Genomic DNA, 18704 nt, shown 5'->3' on the forward strand with positions numbered 1-18704 from the left:
TGCTTTTGGGGCTCTGAGGAATAGCAGTAGATCTTAAATTCTGTTTTGCCACCCAAGCTTGAGATACAATCTTCCTGGTGCCATGGTTAAATAGTCACCTTCCCACAGGGTTCTGCCAAACGGTTTCTCTTCTGAATTTTGGGCAAATAATATAGACACATCCATTCTCTCAAGTGTTTGGTAACTGCATATAATTTCTGCTTCTTTGTTTTATTTTTATATTTTGTGTTTAATGTAAATTTCTAAATATAATCTATTATTACTACACTGTACTTATTTGTACTGGGAACATTTCCGACTGAATAGCATTTGTAAACATGGTAAATGCTGGCCAGAGACTTGTAGACAATTGCATTTTTGCCACTTCTATGGAAATACTTTTGTTTTCCCATCTGTAGATCTATAAATAAATGTAATTTCACAGCAATCAAATCAGAAGCATTGAGAAGTGGTCAGTGAGATAAATCTAGCCATATGTACACCATGGGTTTCATGAGGCTATTTCTGGTATGTATAATTGGCTTCCGAAACTGAAGTATAAGAATGGAAGCTTCACGCCCCTCCCCCCCAATTTAGCATTCCTTTTTGTTGGAATTGGCTTAGTAAACCAAAAATATTTTATCTAACATGATTTTAGAGAGCCTTCATTTAGATACATTGTCTCTCTAGTAGGACCTCTTCCAGCGTGGGCTGATGGCTGGTACAACTGAATATTTCAGAAAGAAACATTACAATAGTCTAATCCTGATGTTACTGTGGCATGGATCACTGTGGCCAGGTCTGCACAATCCAGGTATGGTCTCAGCTGGTGCACCAGCTGAAGCTGGATGAATGCTGTCTTGGCCACTGCTGCCACCTAGGAGTCCAGGAGCAGCTGCTAGTCTAGGTGAACCCAGAAGCTGTGGTCCTGAACCCCATTCAGATCAGGACCAAGGCTTTATCACTTGCACTGTAGATTACATACATTTCATGTGGCCAAGTCCTACCAGTACACTTCCTTTAAACCTGTTTTGTTCTAAAATTTAAGCTAGGCATTGTTCTAAAAAATTTTCTGTTTTATGAACTACATCTAACATGCGCCTGAGTCCATGGTCCTCACAGAGCCTCAAGGCTCGCTTAAAGGAGAATCACATACTGTAGTTGCTAGTGAGGCACATGCATTTGAACATCTTCCCCTCAAAACTTCTTGGTTACAGTCTTTCTGTTAACTGGATGAAAAGGACTAATTGTAGCATTGTTCCTTTCCTGTCACTTTCAGGCAGGCAACTGTGGATAGTGGTTCCCTCTATTTCCTGCATTATGTGGGGTGGCCACTTCCCCCTCCTAAATGCTCTTCCTCAAGGTCTTCCCTAAGTGACCTGATGGTTGACTTTTCCACTAGCTGGTCTTCTCTGTTAGGGCACAACTGGCCAATTTCACACTTTCTGTGCCATGAGGACACTTTCTCTAAGGCTTCTTCTCTCATAATAGTGGAGGTATGTATAGAAGGAACCTCATGGGCAGGCCACTATTGTGGTCCGTTTCCCACATGAGTGTTGTCTGTCTGTCCTGCCCTCCCAGCTGACTGAGCCACTGGGGTGACATATGAATATGGCTAGTGAAATCATTTGTATTGAATTTGCTTTAATTGTTCTTGCTTTGTTGAGCAGGGACCAATTATAACATATTTATTTTATTTATCTTAAAACACTTGTATTCCTCCTTCCTTGCCAAGAAGACCCAAGTTTACTTACTGTAAGTATTAAAGACCCTATATAATCTGGTATAGGAGAGTTTAATTATACAGCAGTTTGAAAGTACTGTATTTGATTGTTTAGTGTTCCAAGGTTGTCAATGGGGTCAGTGTATGGAAGAAAAGAAACACATAAGCACACACATATATATTTATATATATTAATAGTTTAAGTCCCTAAGTCAGCCATTTTCAACCACTGTGCCGTGGCATATTGGTGTGCCATGAGTGGTCCTCAGGTGTGCCACAGGAATTGGGGGAGAAGGTAATTTATTAGTAGGGCCAATGGGGATGTGAACCCCCCACTGACAGCATGGTGTGCCTTGGCAATTATCAAAAACCTGATGGTGTGCCTTGACAATTTTGGTGCCCTGTCAGTGTGCTGTGAGATGAAAAAGATTGAAAATCGCTGCCCTAAGTACTTGAGGTGACACCACCTTCCTTATAAACCCCTGTGCTGGGAATTGAGATCAAGCTTTGAGGTCTTACTGCAAGGTCTGCCACTGACAGAGGCAAGGTTTTCAGACTTTAGAAAGTAGATCTTTTTAGTAATGACTATGACTTCGTGGAATTTCCTCCCACAAGGGACACACAACAGATCGATTGGGTTTTTTTGGGCAGGCGGGGGGAGGGGGGGAGTTGAGACCTTGTCTTTTGAGTTGTATTTGCTGTGTTTGAACTGTGATGTTTGCTGTCTCATACTTTTTGATAGATTTTATTATAATTTTAATGATACTGTCTTATTTTTAGTGGGACTTCTGACTAATTGTGCAGTTTTATTTGTTTGTATGTGTGCCCATGGGGGGCCATACCCTGTGCATGTATGCACATAAGTATTCCTGGTCTACATTATGATGTATGTTTAAGTAGTTGATTATTTCCATGTAATGAAACAGCCCTGAAATATGCCCTCTGTCTCAAGGAAAGGAAAACATTGCGTATGCTTGGCCCACAAAAGTACTTGATTGGTTTTGTTTTGTCAATGTGCACTTACAAATCTTATTTGCATTAGAAGAGCGCTACTTTTTCATAATACTAACAGATGAGGAAGTTTACTCATATAATGTTTGAGAATTTATGGTATTTAAGTGAATGTGCTCAGAAAAAGTTAAAACAGCAGCTGCACTACTAGGAGATTGGCAGTTTCTCATTATATACTGGAATTAAATCAAGCTGAACCAAATAGTGCAGTCACAGATATTCTTGGTGTTTATAAGTTAGAAATAATGGGAGCTAATGAAGGTCAAATTGCACATAAAGGGCTAGGTTTCTTACTTCTATGTAAATATTTTTATACACATAATTAAATTAAAAATGGTTAGACATTCATAAAGCATTTAACAGTTAAAAGCACTGTTAATTGATAGGTTTTATCATTATGAGACTAATATTTTATTAACAGTATTTATATACTGCTTTTCAACAAAAAGTTCACAAAGCGGTTTACAGAGAAAAATCAAATAACTAATGGCTCCCTGTCCCAATAGGGCTCACAACCTAAAAAGATGCAAAAATTTATATAATTCTGGTTGCCATGCCCTTTTGATAACTGAAATTTTTGCCTCCAAAGAGCATATGTTGTGTCCAGTACTTGCGGAACGATAGGCATGTACTAATTCCTTATTTCAAAGATAAATGCTTGAATAAGTCTTTGGGTCTAAACCTCAGCCCTAGTCCCTGTTGATCATTCCACTCAAGCAGCTATTAATTTAGTCTCTGCCAGATACTTTATCTCAGTGCATGGCTAAATAATGTGCGTGTGAGAGAGTTTTTAAAATTTATTTTGGATGTTTAAATATATATTGCTTTCTAAAATTATACAGTTAGGAAATGAAGATTAAGCACCCTGAAATCACATTGATTTCAACAGAAGCAGGTTTAGAACGTGTTCAACTCCACAGATGAAATCATTATGTCTTCAGAGCTTAATATTGGCTGGATTGTGCTCATATTCTTATATTGCAATGGGCAATAGTTACTGTTTTGCTTTTTTCCCTCCAAGGAAAAGTGGAGTTTTTACATCAGATCATTTTGTTTTAAAAAATGTAAAATATATATGATCATGCTAAATGCAAGTCTTCCTGAATTAATACCCAATATCATATTATAGTAATGCTTACTATATCTTGGAAATTATGTTGCAATAGTAGAATTATGATAAAGCAATTATGAAACAACATTAGAGTAGTCAGAACAAGACCCCATGCTATGTCCATTGTGAATTAGTGAGGTCTGAAACAATTTGCCCATTAATAGCTGATTGGGAGTATTTATGATGGATGTCATATTCAATTTATAATAAACTGCTTTCTGGTAGTTTTTGAACTTGCAAATTAAGAAGATAAGTATGACTTGAATGTGTAATAAGTTATTCCTCCTAACACTTTTTATGAAACTGTTTCTGTTGTTGAACCATAGGCAGATATGGGGTCTGTTTCTGAAAATGCTTATCAGCATAATGGACAAAATGACCCCCTTGTGAAACTCACTCTACCCTGAAAATTCAGCCTAGAGAGTAGAGACATACAGAATAATATCTAGAAACATGTTGTGATGGAGTAGAATAGATTCCTAACTGGAAACAAAAGGCCACTGAATGATCTGGAGAACACAGTTCTATAGCACTGTTAAGGCTAAGTGGAGGAGGACTGCCAGCTGATCTGGGCTTATAGCTGGCATAATACTATTATAATAGTATTTTGCTCACCCTCTAAAAAAACTCAGAACAGATGTAAAACGGGATGACAGTGACACACAGAGGAAACAAAATTGGATTGATGATGAAATACTAACAAGTCTAATTATGTCCTTTGGTTTTACGTCTTCAGATCTAAAATATGTCTTCCTTACTTGAGAAAGAGTAAGATTGGTCATATCCTTAATATCAGCCCTCCAATAAATTTAAATCCTGTTTGGTTCAGAAATCACTGCGGTAAGTACACTTTTATTGCTCACTTATATTGAAATCTCCCATACTCAAGAGAGATCTAAAGATTGATTCTCTGCTGCTTTCTTGCATCCTGGAAGATGGTGCCAATTTTTGTGAATGTCAGACCTTGTGTTCTCATCAGCAGCTCTCTTGCACTGCAAAAGCAAAGTGCAATGAGCATGAGTTTGCACCTCCTTTGCCTTTGCTCCAGAGAAGTTCTAATAGGATCAAACCTTAACGCTATCTTTACACTGGGTTTGCATATCTTGTTTCTGGGGAAACCCCAAACCTTTTAAACCATAATTCTGTGGTAGAATCAGTGCCACTGCATGGTGTCATAGCAGTGTGTCACATGTTAAACCCAGAAAATTCTCCTAGGGCCTGAATGGTGGTGGTGGTTGGCAGATTACATTGCTGCATCAGTCCCTCGTGCAGAAATGACCACCTGATGGCCCATGGCATACTTTTGGTCTCAAAAATTATTTTCTAAGTTAAGTGGTGTTAAACAATTTCAAAAAGTGGTTTCTCACCTTCCCAGTGGTTCTTGCTTTGCGTAGTACCATGTTGGTCCCATGCTAACAAGTTATTTCTCCTACAGCCTTGAGCTTAGATGGTTAGGCTATGTATTCCCACATCTCCCAAGGCTTTTAAAGCTGAACAATTGCTAAGATTACAACAGTCAGGCCTGGCTGAACCCAAACTAGAATGTGAAAAAACGCCAAATTTATCTGTTGTCCTTTTTCTGTTTTTTTCATGTGTCCACACTAGCATATGCTTTCCACTGTCTCCAACTGTCCTGCTGCTGCCATAGCCAACTTTGCTTATTCAAGCAGGCAGAACCTGGGGAGAGGATTGAAAAGGAAAGTTTCTCTTCTTTCCCAACCTGCTCAGCCTGTTTAGAAGAGAGTCAGGAAGAAGATTGCAGTGAGGCTGAAGTAGAACCCCATTAATGGTGCTATGATCCTCTTCCTAGCTTCCTCTCCTTTACGTAAGGAAAGTGAAGAAGTGAAAAATGTATCACAGGCGGCAGTGTCCTACCTTCTCCAGCCTTGCACCCTCTTCTTGTTTACATCCTCCAGCCTTGTCTTTGCTACCTTCCCTTCCCATTTGGGAAGGAAAGCAAACAAGAAGTTTATCGTGATCACAATGTTAGAGCTGGAGGCTGCACAATCACAGCGTTGATTCTCGTCTTGTTTCCCTTGTATTGTGAGAAGGAGAGAAAGCCAGGAAAAGAATTGCAGTAGACAAGGTAGCAGGTCCTGAACCAGGTGAGCTGGTGGAAGTGGTTGGCAGATGTGACACATAGGGCACTCCACCACCAGTTTGCCACCTCTCCCACTCCCCACAGTGGCTGCTTCATCCTGCCTCTTGAGCAGGCCAATCCTGATAACGTGCGGTGAACTACCTAAAAGCAGCTAGTTGCTAATGCTATTTATTTATATTGCACTTATATGCCACGTATGCCAAAATTGGCTCTTAAAGCAGCTTAAAACAGTTAAAATGTGTAACAAAGATGCAGTATAAGCTATACAACCTGGGGGCCACTTGTTTCCGTGCATCTGTCTCCCCCACCCTGCCTCTGAGCTTAAGAAGATGACCATACCTGAATGTATGGATTCTATCTGCAGAATTTATGCTTCTTATTACAGTGGTAGCATATGAAGCCACCAATGTGATTTTACTTCCTAATCAAAGGTCAGAAGACTATAATAGGCTTTCATGTGTGGAAAGATTTGATTTATATGCCACATCAGCAATTTAATCCTTGTGTACGCAAGAGGATACCAAAACCAACCCAGTTAATAAAATAGTTAAAATAAAAACTCCTGTTGCCCTTTGTGTGTATATAAAGTGGGCTTAGATGTCATTTGAATGTTTGCAATAACAAATGGAAAATTTTCAAGGACTGGACTGTCCACTGTATCGTATGTCTGCATTGGTGGTCCGGGGGTTTCAGACAGTAAGCACAATTCCTTAAGTAACAGATTGTGCTAGCACAAATAGCTGCCACATTGCCCTGTAAGAGGGTGTCTGGGACCTACAGAATGTTAAGTCTGCTCAAATCCTGCTGCTATATCAAGGTGTTGTAAATGGAAACCCTTCATTTTACTCAAACTCTTTCTCCATCTAACATGGAGCTGGTTAAGATGAATCAGGTTGTTCTTCTCCAAACATGGTCGCTTTTTATGTGCGCATCCACAGCGATGTGGCTAGAATGTGTACTGTATTTGGGTACAGGACTATGTACAATATAGTATAATGCTAGAGAACCTGGCCTACGTAAAACAAACGGCCAGTAGAAAATGGCTAGCACCTTACTGGGTTTGACATATGAGTGCTTGTTGGTGAAGTTCAACTACCTGATCATGGTCAAAGGAGATTCTAGGGGCTGATCCCACTTTCCTGCCTCTATATTAGCCATCCAGAATAGTAAGAGCTGGGCCAATTGGAATTCCATAAAAAGTGGTTACCAGTTTGACTCTGGATGCATCTTAATTCAAGTACAGTACTGGCAAAAGTTACCTGTCCATTGCTGATGGCTCCCCATAGAGGTAAATAAGGAAACTGCATCTAAGTGATTTCCTCTCCAGGCAACATTGTACCTGGTCAATCATATAATGTGTTTCTTATTTTCATTTAGCATCAAACTCAAATGTGTTTTTTAATCAAGTTGCAAGTGCCTGTCTTTAACCTGCCTTCCCTCCCTTTTTTTTTTTAAAGTAATCTTTTTATTTTTACCAGTTGATCAGTCTTTCTGTCCAGAGCAGAGAGCAATTTCCCCTTGCCCTAATTGCTTCTCAGGGCTACCAAGGGCAAATACTTGAGGTTAGCCTGCTTACTCAGCTTCCCAGATCACTCCTATAATTTTATACTGAGGGAGCCCAGACTTTTGGGCTTACCAAGATGGGATTGTGGATCTGGGCACCTCAGCTTTACCCCTGATCTTGCAGGTAAATCTCCCTCCCATGTGGCCAGCAAAGCTTCCAAGGTGTTTTACATTCAGTTATGTTCCCTGCCTTCTCAGTAACTTGTGCTGACAGAAGAAAAACACCAGTGCAGTGCTGGGAACTTGTAGCTCGCCACCAGTGTTTAAACTTGTATTGTTCATGGTCTTGTTGCAAACAGTGCTGCATGAGGGGATGAACAAAGGCTGTGAAACAGGAGGGGGGGAAGCAGTGGTGGCACAAGTTGCTTTTCCTGTACTCTTTTCTGTTTTTCCCTTCAAGAATGTACCAACCAAGGCATGCACAGAAGCCCTTCTCCTTCATTCTTTCTCCAATAAGGGTGTATAGAAAAACCATGTGAATGATACCTCCAGACAATAGTGTGTATTACTGGAATGACTGGTTCACATGTTCTTGCACAGTGGAGGGAAGGAGGACCGACAACAGGATGGATGCCCCCAATATACAAACTGGGGCAGAGATGTTAGAGAAGGTTGCAGGGGATGAGGAGATGGATAAGAGGGTAATTCTCTAGTGAAGCATAGATGGTGCAGGCTTCTTCGGAGTAGAATTTATCAGCCAAAAAACTGGCTGCCAACCTCTAGTGTCACTTATAAAGCCAAACTTTCAGTATAATTCTAATGCAGGCAGCCTGACCATCTAGAGAAAACCTGTACACTTTTAGCATTGCATGAAAAGGACCCTCCAATGTTGAAGTGATTAATCTCTGAAAAATTAATAAGTATTAGAAATTGTTTTAAATGACTGAATCCATCTTTATATTTTGTTCTAGCTTATACCATTTCTAAATATGGAATGTCCATGTGTGTGCTAGGAATGGCAGAAGAATTTAGAGGAGAAGTTGCGGTTAATGCTTTATGGCCTCAGACAGGTATTTGGGTTTTAGTCTTTTAAAGAAGGCTTCTATAATGCTTAGCTTTCTTTATTTTCCTATCTCTTTGTTTAATTTTTTTTGACTAAGCAGTGATTGTATATGTTGCCGTGGAATAAAAACATTTTTTTAAAAACCCTGCTTGATCTGACCAAACGCCCATCTAGTCCACCATCCTGCTTTCCGCAGTGGCCAACCTGCTGCCTCTGAGAAGCCAAATTCACAAGATAGAATTTGGAGGAGAGGGAGGCATTCTTATCTCCCACCATTGCTCCCCTACAGCTTGTACTCAGAGGCATATTTCTGCTGAATCTGGAGACTGCCATCATGACTAGTAGTCATTGAAGGGCCTGAATCATCCCTGATTGTGCCCAATCCACTTCTAAAGCCATCCAAGCTGGGGACCATCATCACAGCTTGTGACTTCAAATTCCACATGATAATTATGTACTGTACAAAGAAATGCCTCCTCTTGCCTGCCCTTAAATCCCCTGCCAATCGGTTTCATTGGATGACCCTTGGTTTTAGTGTTGTGGGAAGAGAAATAGTTCCCTTTCCACACTGCATTTCCCATGCTAAAACGCTTGTATTTAATTTCAAAAACTGTAATAGGATTTGTGTTTAAAATGCTTTTCTTGAATATTCAAGTATTAGGGGGTTCACGCTATTTTTGCTGTTCTTCGTATTTCTAAGATTGTTTTATCTGACTCTGAAAGCTTAGACATACTGTTCATATATAGCACCTTTTGTTCCTTCAGATTGCTTTCCCCTTAAACCTGAGGTTCAGAGAACATATAGAAATTATGTCCAAGCTTCTGAAAGTGAGGATTGTATCCTCGGATCCAAGGAAGCTATTTGACTTTGGTTAGTTGTTGGCTTTATTAGTTCCTTAATTTTAAAGGTTTTTTTCTACACATGATGCAGAGGCAAACCTGAGTAATGCTAAAGAGTATACCATTAGCAATGTATTTGTATGATATCTGTGGTGGTGCAAATGATTCCTGTATTCACATTTCACAATTTTAGGTCTAAGAAAATCATATCTAAAGATCCCTAGAATGAACTTCTTGCACTAGAAGAGAATAAAAAATCATGTACACATATACAAATCGTTACACATATGGGGTAAAGAAGACAGTATGAAAGCATCCTTGCTAACAATCTCTCCCCACCATCTCTTGTTCATTTAGCGATATATACGTCTGCTATGGATATGTTAGGAGGAGCTGGTGTGGAGAAACAGTGCCGGAAAACAGATATTCTTGCAGATGCTGCATATTGCATTCTGTCAAAGCCGAAAAGTTTCACTGGAAACTTTGTTATTGATGAAACTTTGTTGAGAGAAGAAGGAATTAAGGATTTTGATGCATATGCAGTTGCGCCAGGTAATCAAGATTTATTTTTCTTTTTTACATTATTTACCTAGTACTAATACTATGGCATTGCTATTCTATAACTGTATGGTTGTAGATTTCTTCAGCATTGTACTTGCAGGAAATGGATCCTGGTTTCCTATCCTGTCTTGTTTACAAATTGTGGATTGAACAAGCTGGGTTTGTATGACAAGGTGCAATCTACCTGGTGGCAATTCCCGAGTAGACTATAATTGGCACATGCATGTGCAACATCATCGCCTATTACAATTCTAGTCCTGAGAATTGCACAGTTTTGGAATATAATAATGGGTGAAACTGTTCTTGGGAGCCAAGTTCCACTATGGCTGCAGTCCTAACCACACTTTACTGGAAGTAAGCCCCACTGACTATCATGAGACTTACTTCTGAGTAGACATAAATAGGATTGGGCTCTAAAATAAAGTGAGACTGATAAGGAGCTTCTCCTAAAGCCTCTGTCTCTAAATACAACTTACTTTTTTATCTACATGTTTCTCTGCATTTTTCCTAATCCCACAAGAACATGCCTGTTCAAAGTTCAGTCTTTTTCCTGTAAAAAACACAAATCTGCCAAATCTTGAGACCTGTCATTAATTGATGTGTCTAGAAAAAATGGACACATCAAATGGAAGACGAGGCAAAAATGAAATCCACTTGAAGCAGTGCAGCTTATATGTTTCATTTCACTACCAATGTGTCTTTTCAAAGGGCAGCTGCATGCTTTAGAATTGCTGCAGAGAATTCCGGTGTTACTTTAGATTGGGGTCTCCAAACCCCGGCTTGGGAGCCAGATGCAGCCAAGCCTCTAGCTGGCCTGTGGCCAGCCTCTTGTCCCCTGATAGCCTCTGACCTACTTGGCCAAACGTGACAGGAACTATGCTGTGGTTGTGTGTGGTGGGAGTTCTAAGGGCCAGAGAGTTTGAATGAATGAGCCCATTTATTCACTCATCTAAGTTCCATCTCTAATTTATTTATATAAATTTTATATTTAAATGTTTTTCCGGCCCTCAACACCATGCCAGGTATTTGATGCGGCTCTCTGGCCAAAATGTTTGGAGGCCCCTGCTTTAGATGTACATGGCTGTCGCATAGCAAACATGTGGTGTGTGGCTATCTAGGCACCTATGTGCATACTTCTGGAAACCCTGGCTCAATCAAGTTTCCTAGTGCATGTAAACAGGTGTTTAAAGCTGCTTGCAAACACACATTTATGATGTCTACTATTATGCATGTATGATTGTAGAAAATATCGAGCAAACGCTAGTTTTCCTGCAGTAATTTTAAGGTGTGGAGCTGTCGTAAGTCTCTTGCTGGCCTGTTTTTGGTTCCTCACTGGGGGAGAAAAGCAGAATAGAAATACAGTAAACAAATTAAACACCTAGCTTCTTATTGCTGCATGAAATAAATATCTTTGTCACTTGTTTACTCTCATTTTAGGTCACCCTTTACTACCAGATTTCTTTTTAGATGTGGATCCTGAAACACTAGCAATGAAAATGGAAGCACATGGTAAGAACTTAGGTGGTTATATGACATTTCCTGAGACACTGAAATACCCAGCTAAATCTTTTCTTGAACTTGGTCACTTTCAGACACTGTGAAAAAGTTCATTGAGTGTTCATTTTCTGCACACAGTTATAGTCACTGTTAAGAACATACGTTGGCTCCTTTATATAGAGCAGTCAATTTCAACAACTGTGCCATGGCACACTGGTGTGCCGCGAGTGTGCCACAGGAATTTGAGGGAAGGTCATTTATCAGTAGGGCCAATGGGGGATGTGAGCTCCCACTGGCAGCATGGTGTGCCTTGTCAATTGTCAAAAACCTGATTTTGTGCCTTGACAATTTTAATGCCTCGTCAATGTATCGTGAGATGAAAAAGTTTGAAAATCACTGTAATAGAGGCTTGAGGTGCTCTGAAAGTAGAAAATGCAGATGTGTTTTGAGGGAAAATGTGGCCCTCACTGTGTAATATAATGAACACATGGATTTTCAGAGTCAGTTCTATGTCAGGTTGTTGCAGAAATTTTCCATTTTCATAATTCAAGCCGGATATTCAGTTTTATAGTTAACAAAGCCCTGAGAGTCCTGAAGCCTTGCTAAAAAGTCAGCAATGAGCACATTTTTTAATTGACTTTTAAGGAAGCACAAAAGGTATTGCAGTCAGGAAACCTGTTGTGTAAGTGGGTCAGTAGTTTCCCTAGTCTCAGATCCTAGGGCCATCAGGGTCTGGGTGGGGTAAAGGAAGAATGTACCTCACGCTAGCAGTTTTTCTGATTGCTGATCTTTGTCCTTGTTCCATGAGTTTGTAAGAATACTGTAGCATATTAGGAGAAAATCTGACTCTTGTTTGCAAAGAGGTGGAACTATGAGCTGATTAGGAAGCATTAGAGCCATCACATAGTTTGAAGTACTGAGAACTGAACAAGCATCTTACTTGGTTCTACAGGAGGTGCGCCTGCTTTTAGAGGAGGAAAAAAACCAGAGATAATAAAGCATGAAGCTGCAGACCACACTACCCCTGAAGGTCCTGATAGAGGCAAGCATCACGTACACTTTGCTACTGAGAAGATGGGACCTGTGGCAGAAACATTTAAAATCATAAAAACTGCAATCAGTGAAGATATTGTAAAGTCAATCCAGGGTGTTTATCGCTTTGAGCTATCTGGTAAGACTGTTTTTTCTCTTTGGTATGTATTGCAGTCTGATGTCTGTGCCCAGAACTCTTGTGGATAATGAAATCCACATCCAGGGAGTGGTCTGAGACCCTGCAAAGCCACACACAACCTACCCAGGCCTCAGAAAGCCCCCAGAGGGCTTTAGAAATGAACTTCTGTTTTTTGTGAACATAGAAAATTTGTTTCTAAACCCTTCCAGGGGCCTTCTGAAGCTTGAAGTGGCTGCACTCAACCTCTCCAGGCCTCAGACCACCTACAGTTTGGCCTTCCTAATGTGGTTTGGAACCCCTGGATTTGACCATTGTTGGTCACATTTGCGGGACCCAAATCTGCATTCACTGACTAGTCCTCAACATTTTGTCCTTGATCAAGAGATGTGCAATGCCCTCAGTTATCAGATAATCCACAGAGAAGTAGTTTTCTGTAACCACATCACAAGATAAACAGGATAATCAGTTTGAACATATTCTTGAATTTTCAGTTGAACATATGGAAAAGAATACCTTAGATATTTCTTTTGAAGATCTGCCTAAAAAATAAGGATTTTGTTCTATGAAAATATCTGGATAGTGTACAGAAATTGAATAAAATCACTTGTGATAAATGAGACAGATGTGCTGTTTACAACTACTGCTCTTACAGCACATCTGTCTCTTTCTCCTTATGATCAGAAGGTACTGAGTAGATGTGGAGGCCCTAGGAGAGTTACAGAGCAATTGTATGCATACTGCTCAAAAGTAAGTCCCACTGTGTTCAGTAGGGCTTATTTTCAAACAGGTGTATTTAGAATTACTGCCTTAATATAGTGGTTAAGAGAATGAGCTGTGAGCTTGGAAGCCCTGGGTTCAAATCTTTCTCTAACCACAGTGCTGGATACCACTAGACAACCTCTACTTTCTGCTATCAGCCCTTTATCAGTACAATAAAGGATGATCATAATAGCCTGTCTTGCATGTTTGTTATAAGAGTTACAGAGATAAGGTATGTGAAATAATGTTACTTGTTGTACATCTTACAGAACCTTCCAGAAGCTTGTCTTTTCTTGAGCTCTGTGGAAAGGGTGGAATAAAAAACCTGGACTGGTATATAATTACAGTGAGAGATCCAAAGAGAGACACAAAAGGGATCAAAGTGTATGTAGTTCAGCCCCAGTCTGCAGTTTATCCTATAGAGGTAAAGCAGATTGCATCAGTGGTAGACTGCAAAGAGTCCAAGGGGTCCATTTCACCCTGAGTCTGCCATTGCCTCCTCCCAGCCTGCTTACACAAGCTGCAGTGATCCACTTCCTGCTCACACAAGTGAGAAGTGGATCATAGCCTCCTCCTCTTGCTCCCCATGCAGTTTACTTAAAGCCAGAAGTGCAGGACTTCTGGCTTTATTACAGGGACAGTGTGCACTGTCCCTTTAAATAAAACAATCAGACTAGCACTTCTGGGTTTGACCACACTGTGTGAGAAGCATGGTTAGGAGCCTTTTTTCTTTTTCTAAGGCACTGCTACACAGGTGGCAGCATCGATGCAGCATGGTGTGCTAGGTCATGCCACCTCATCTTACATTGCACCCTTTTGCATACAGGTTGCATACAGGTTGGCAGTGGGAAATGGGAATTTTTAAATAAATTATGGTTAGGATCTCTTCTTTGATGTCTCCATGGAACTTACTTTTAACTTCAGTCTCTTAACTGTTAGAATTTGGATAGAATACATGGCATAATGTTCAATATGTTCCTCTTCTTTAGGTGAAGAAGGAGGAACATGGTATATTGACCTTAAAAACAAAGGTGGCAGTGCAGGAAGTGGAGAGCCACCTGGAAAAGTTGATGTGATTATGAACATGTCTAGTAGTGACTTCGTAAAAATGTTTTCAGGTAGGTATTAGAAATGTCTGTCCTTGCCTCGCCTAGACATATGCTTTTGTGCCCAATTTACAAAATAGATTTGGGTTAGTCCTCATTAGGGTGTGTTAATGATTAGAGCTACTTAGATTTGATGCATCTTGGTTTGGTGTTAAACTCTTTGCTAATTTTTATTAATAGCCAATGTTCCTTTCACACCCCTGCTGTGAGGCACATTAGTAAGCCACAGTAACTGGAAGATCACACAAGTCAGCTCCAGTTTTTTAAATCCTGCTAGCCTTTCTTTGTGAAGCATAGGATCCTATTTCATTAGAGGGCTAGTTTTGACAAACACCATGTTTGTCACGTAACTAGAGTTCGTTTCAGCAAGATGCAACGTTTCAGGGTGGGGTTAAGGAGGGGTTCTATGTGTATGAGGAATGCTGTGTCTAGGTTAAAGAGGGCAAAATGCAGTTTATATCATGCAACCTGTCACCACTGCCTCCTGGTCACATGTTATGTGATCCACTCTGTTGCTGGGCTATGAGCCACTTGCATGACTGAGTCACTAAGACATGCTAGGGTTGAGTGATGTATACTGCTTCCTTGTATGTGTTGGAGCATATCCCTGCCCACAAGGTGGCAGGGTTCTAAAAGATTTTCTCCTGTGCACCTTATCACTCATTCCAGGCATTTGCTCACCTTCACAGAACAATAGCCTGGTGATTTACAATAGTGTGGTGATTTTTGTGTGTGTGTGTGGGTTTAGGAGATATGTAGAAGGGTCTTTCTGTCTTCGTTTCTTACATTTGGGTTGCTTTCCTCTTCAAACTGCCAAACCCACTCAAAGGGCCTGCTGTAAATTGAAGTCTGCAACCCTGTCTTAAAAAATAGACCAAAGCGTTGGCTTCTGTCATTTAGTTGGCTCAAGTCTACAGCATACTCAGCTATATATGTTTTTTTTATATTTATTCAATCTGATTATTGTATATTTTAAATGTGATCAAGTGACTTAAAATATCTCTAAAACCACAGTGGAAATTGACTAGCATTCATATGTTACAACAATTAAAATTTGAATTCAGCCACCGAATTTGAACTGCAAGTTACATGGGCTTAGATCCAAAGGTGCATTATGCTCGCAAGCAGAAAATCCTTCTGCTAGAGCAAGATGGGCTTCATCATTTTTACCAATTCCTCCACCTCATGCTGTTCTGGAGGGTGTCCCCAACCCTCCATGGGCACCTCCCCAACTTCATGGGCACCTGTTTTGGAGGAAGCTACAGCAGGTAGGAAACGAGTGAAAATTAGAGAGCTGATTTTGCCCAAGGAGACATGCTTTCCACATGCTCAAAAGCACCCTTGAATTCAGCCCATTCTTTGATCACTCTTTGACTTCTGTCCCACATCTTGTTTGAAAAAACTGAGGCATTGACAGTAAGCCTAGATGTGAATTAGCATTGGTAGAAATTGTCTAGGGCACTGTTTCTCAACCAGTAGTGCAGATACCACCAGTGGTACTTGAAGTGGTGACTGGTGGTACTCACAGGACCCCTGGACCACTGCCTCCCAGCAACGAGACCAAAAACGTGATACAACAAACAGCGGTAGGAACCTTGGCTTGGCGGGCAGAACTCAAAAGCATGCTTTCCTGTACTTGAAAAAGCCATCCTGTCTACCCAGAGCCTCTTACCAGTGTTTATCATGCTGCATCTGGCAATGATGTCATTGTTAGTTACTTCTGATGGTATTTCAGATAGGTGGACCATGTGCAGTGGTATGGTGTAGGACAAATGTTGAGAAACACTGGTCTAGGGCTTCATTTGGAAAAAAGTCTTGATAATTTTACCATACATTTTTATGACCTACCTGTATTTTGATGTGGTAAAATTCTTATGGCTTGGTGTGATGATATACAAATGATCAAACTCCTCTGATGTGGAAGTTTTCTCTGAAAGCTTATCTGAACAGCTTCCTTTGTTATTATTTAAGGTTATGAAAGCTGTATTTGCATATCCTGCAAAACCTGTAGCGCGAATATGTAACAGGGAAAGCAGTTTCATACTTGGATACACCATTGCCAGGCCTCACTGCTACATTTGTTGTACATAGCATATTAGTGGTGTGAACATGTATAGACTTCAATGTGGTTAGAATGGAAAACATGCCATCTATGCCTAGGTAATGTGCCTAGGTAAAGACTGGACTGGATCTGTGGAGACTGTGCAGCATGTTTATGGTCAAATTTGGGCGTGGTCCTTCTGCACACCGACTCTACATTATTTGCCTGGGCTATATCTTTTTAATGAAAGCAAAGAGAAAGCGAGCAGTCCAGATAATATTGCACAATGCTGTTTGTACCATTCACTTGAAAGTAGAGAAGGCACAACTGAAAAACTTGGCAGATGTTTAGTAATTAAGTATGAAAGGCTTTTTGTTTTTTGTAGAACTTTACAGTGCCTTCACTAAAGTCTCTTTCTCCCTTCAGGCAAACTAAAGCCAACAATGGCTTTCATGTCTGGAAAACTAACAATCAGGGGTGACATGGCCTTAGCAATCAAGTTGGAAAAACTGATGGGTCAGTTCAACGCCAAACTGTGATGAGAAAAGGCTGGTGTATGTGTCACTGTGACCTCTCAATAAAAATGCAATGCTTTGTTAAAGATCTTAGTCCTTGCTTTTGATAATGTATTACAATTTGATGCATAATTTCCCTGATAAATTACAGCTGAACTATAACTGCAGCTATTTTAAATTCGATTTTCTTGGCATCAGAGTCCTATTGATTAAGATGAAACTTCTTAGGAAGTTTTCTCAAGATCAGCGTAGTCTATATAAATAAATAAAATAAATATTATTCCTAATAAGAATCAATATTTGCAGAAGAACATCCACTTGTTCAGCTGAACTTTGTATCCCCTAGGTAAGGGAATGTAGTCCTCTTTCTGAGGTATTTTTAAGTACTGGGTCGCTTAAAGTTAATTCACTTGTGAGTACTAAAAAGAAGTTGCACTGACTGAGTAGCTATAAGATTATAAGCTATAATCTTCAGCCTCAAGAAAAGAACCTCTTGTTATGGCACATATTAAAGCCAAACCAAGAGTTTTGAGATCTATGAACCTTGAAAGATCAGAAAAAATGAGTATCCAGAGGTAAATAAGTGATTTGCTTCTAAAACTGCTTCTGGCTTTTTATTCTCAGTATTGATGCTTTGAAGACTCATGTGCCTCTTCATGGTTTTAAAAATGTTTTTTACACAAGTTTTATATTATAGAATCACCTTCCCCCCCCTAAAAAGTTTTAAATCTTTTGCACCAATCTCAGGTACTCAGAAGAGAAAAACATGTTGCTTTAGTTGCAGTGAATCTGTATGATTGTCTCCAATAGTAACATTTAAAAATAAAATATTTTAAGCACATTTACTGTTGTACTTTGTTTCTGCCAAACTGTTCTTGTTAATACTTATATACTGCTTTCCAGCAAATGTAGTTCACAAAGGAGTATACATAGCTAAATAAGGGCCCAATCCTATCCAGCTTTCCAGCACTGATGCAGCCATGCCAGTGGGGTATTCACTTTATCTTGTGGTGTAGGCACAGTCACAGAGGCCTCTTCAAGGTAAGGGAACATTTGTTACATTACCTCAGGGCTGCATTGTGTCTGCATCAAGACTGGAAAGTTTGATAGGTTTGGGCCCTAAACAACAGGTTTCCTGTCTCCCAGAAGACGTGAAAGATGTGAAAGAGATGCCAGCAACAGGCACGGAAAAGATGCTATGTTGTGATAATGGACAGTTATTCTCTCCCTCACCCATTAAATATAAGAGGACACCACTTTAAAAGGTGCCTCTTAGCCCAGTTAGTAGGGGTTTCCTCCAACACAGGGCTTCTTGGACTATATTCAGGAATTTCACTGGCATAGATCTGAGTAGCTCCATTGGGCAGGCTTGGGCTCAACAAGGGATAAAGGAACAAATGTTCCCTTACCCTAAGGCAGCCATTTTCAACCACTGCTGTGTGCCGCAAATGGTCCCCAGGTGCGCCATGGGAATTCGGGAGAAGGTTATTAATAGGAACACTGGGGGATGTGAGCCTCTGACAGTACAGTGTGCCTTGTCAATTGTCAGAAACTGATGGTGTGCCCTGCCCATTTAGTGCCTTGCCAGTGTGCCATGAGACGAAAAAGGTTGAAAATCACTGCCCTAAGGAGCCCTCCAGCCTGCTCATTCCCATCACTGGATACAGCATGGATCAAGCAGCCCTGCTGCACTAGTGCTAAATAGGATTGGGCTGTTAAAATA

General features: G+C 40.3%; 1 protein-coding gene across 2 annotated transcripts in view; it reads left to right on the plus strand.

Annotated features, from left to right (window-relative positions):
* The window catches only part of HSDL2 (hydroxysteroid dehydrogenase like 2), a 28760-nt gene extending 10938 nt beyond the window's left edge, over positions 1-17822 (plus strand). For both annotated transcript variants that reach the window (XM_066615167.1, XM_066615166.1), the window contains exons 5-11: positions 4561-4664; positions 8400-8498; positions 9689-9883; positions 11330-11401; positions 12342-12560; positions 14309-14437; positions 16893-17822. In XM_066615167.1, coding sequence (XP_066471264.1) covers positions 4561-4664; positions 8400-8498; positions 9689-9883; positions 11330-11401; positions 12342-12560; positions 14309-14437; positions 16893-17005 — 931 coding nt within the window. In that variant the 3' untranslated portion in view covers positions 17006-17822. The remainder of the gene's footprint in view (positions 1-4560; positions 4665-8399; positions 8499-9688; positions 9884-11329; positions 11402-12341; positions 12561-14308; positions 14438-16892) is intronic.
* The last annotated feature ends 882 nt before the right edge of the window (positions 17823-18704 follow it).

The sequence above is a fragment of the Tiliqua scincoides genome, chromosome 2 (assembly GCF_035046505.1).
Source record: "Tiliqua scincoides isolate rTilSci1 chromosome 2, rTilSci1.hap2, whole genome shotgun sequence".
Classification (NCBI taxonomy): domain Eukaryota; kingdom Metazoa; phylum Chordata; class Lepidosauria; order Squamata; family Scincidae; genus Tiliqua; species Tiliqua scincoides.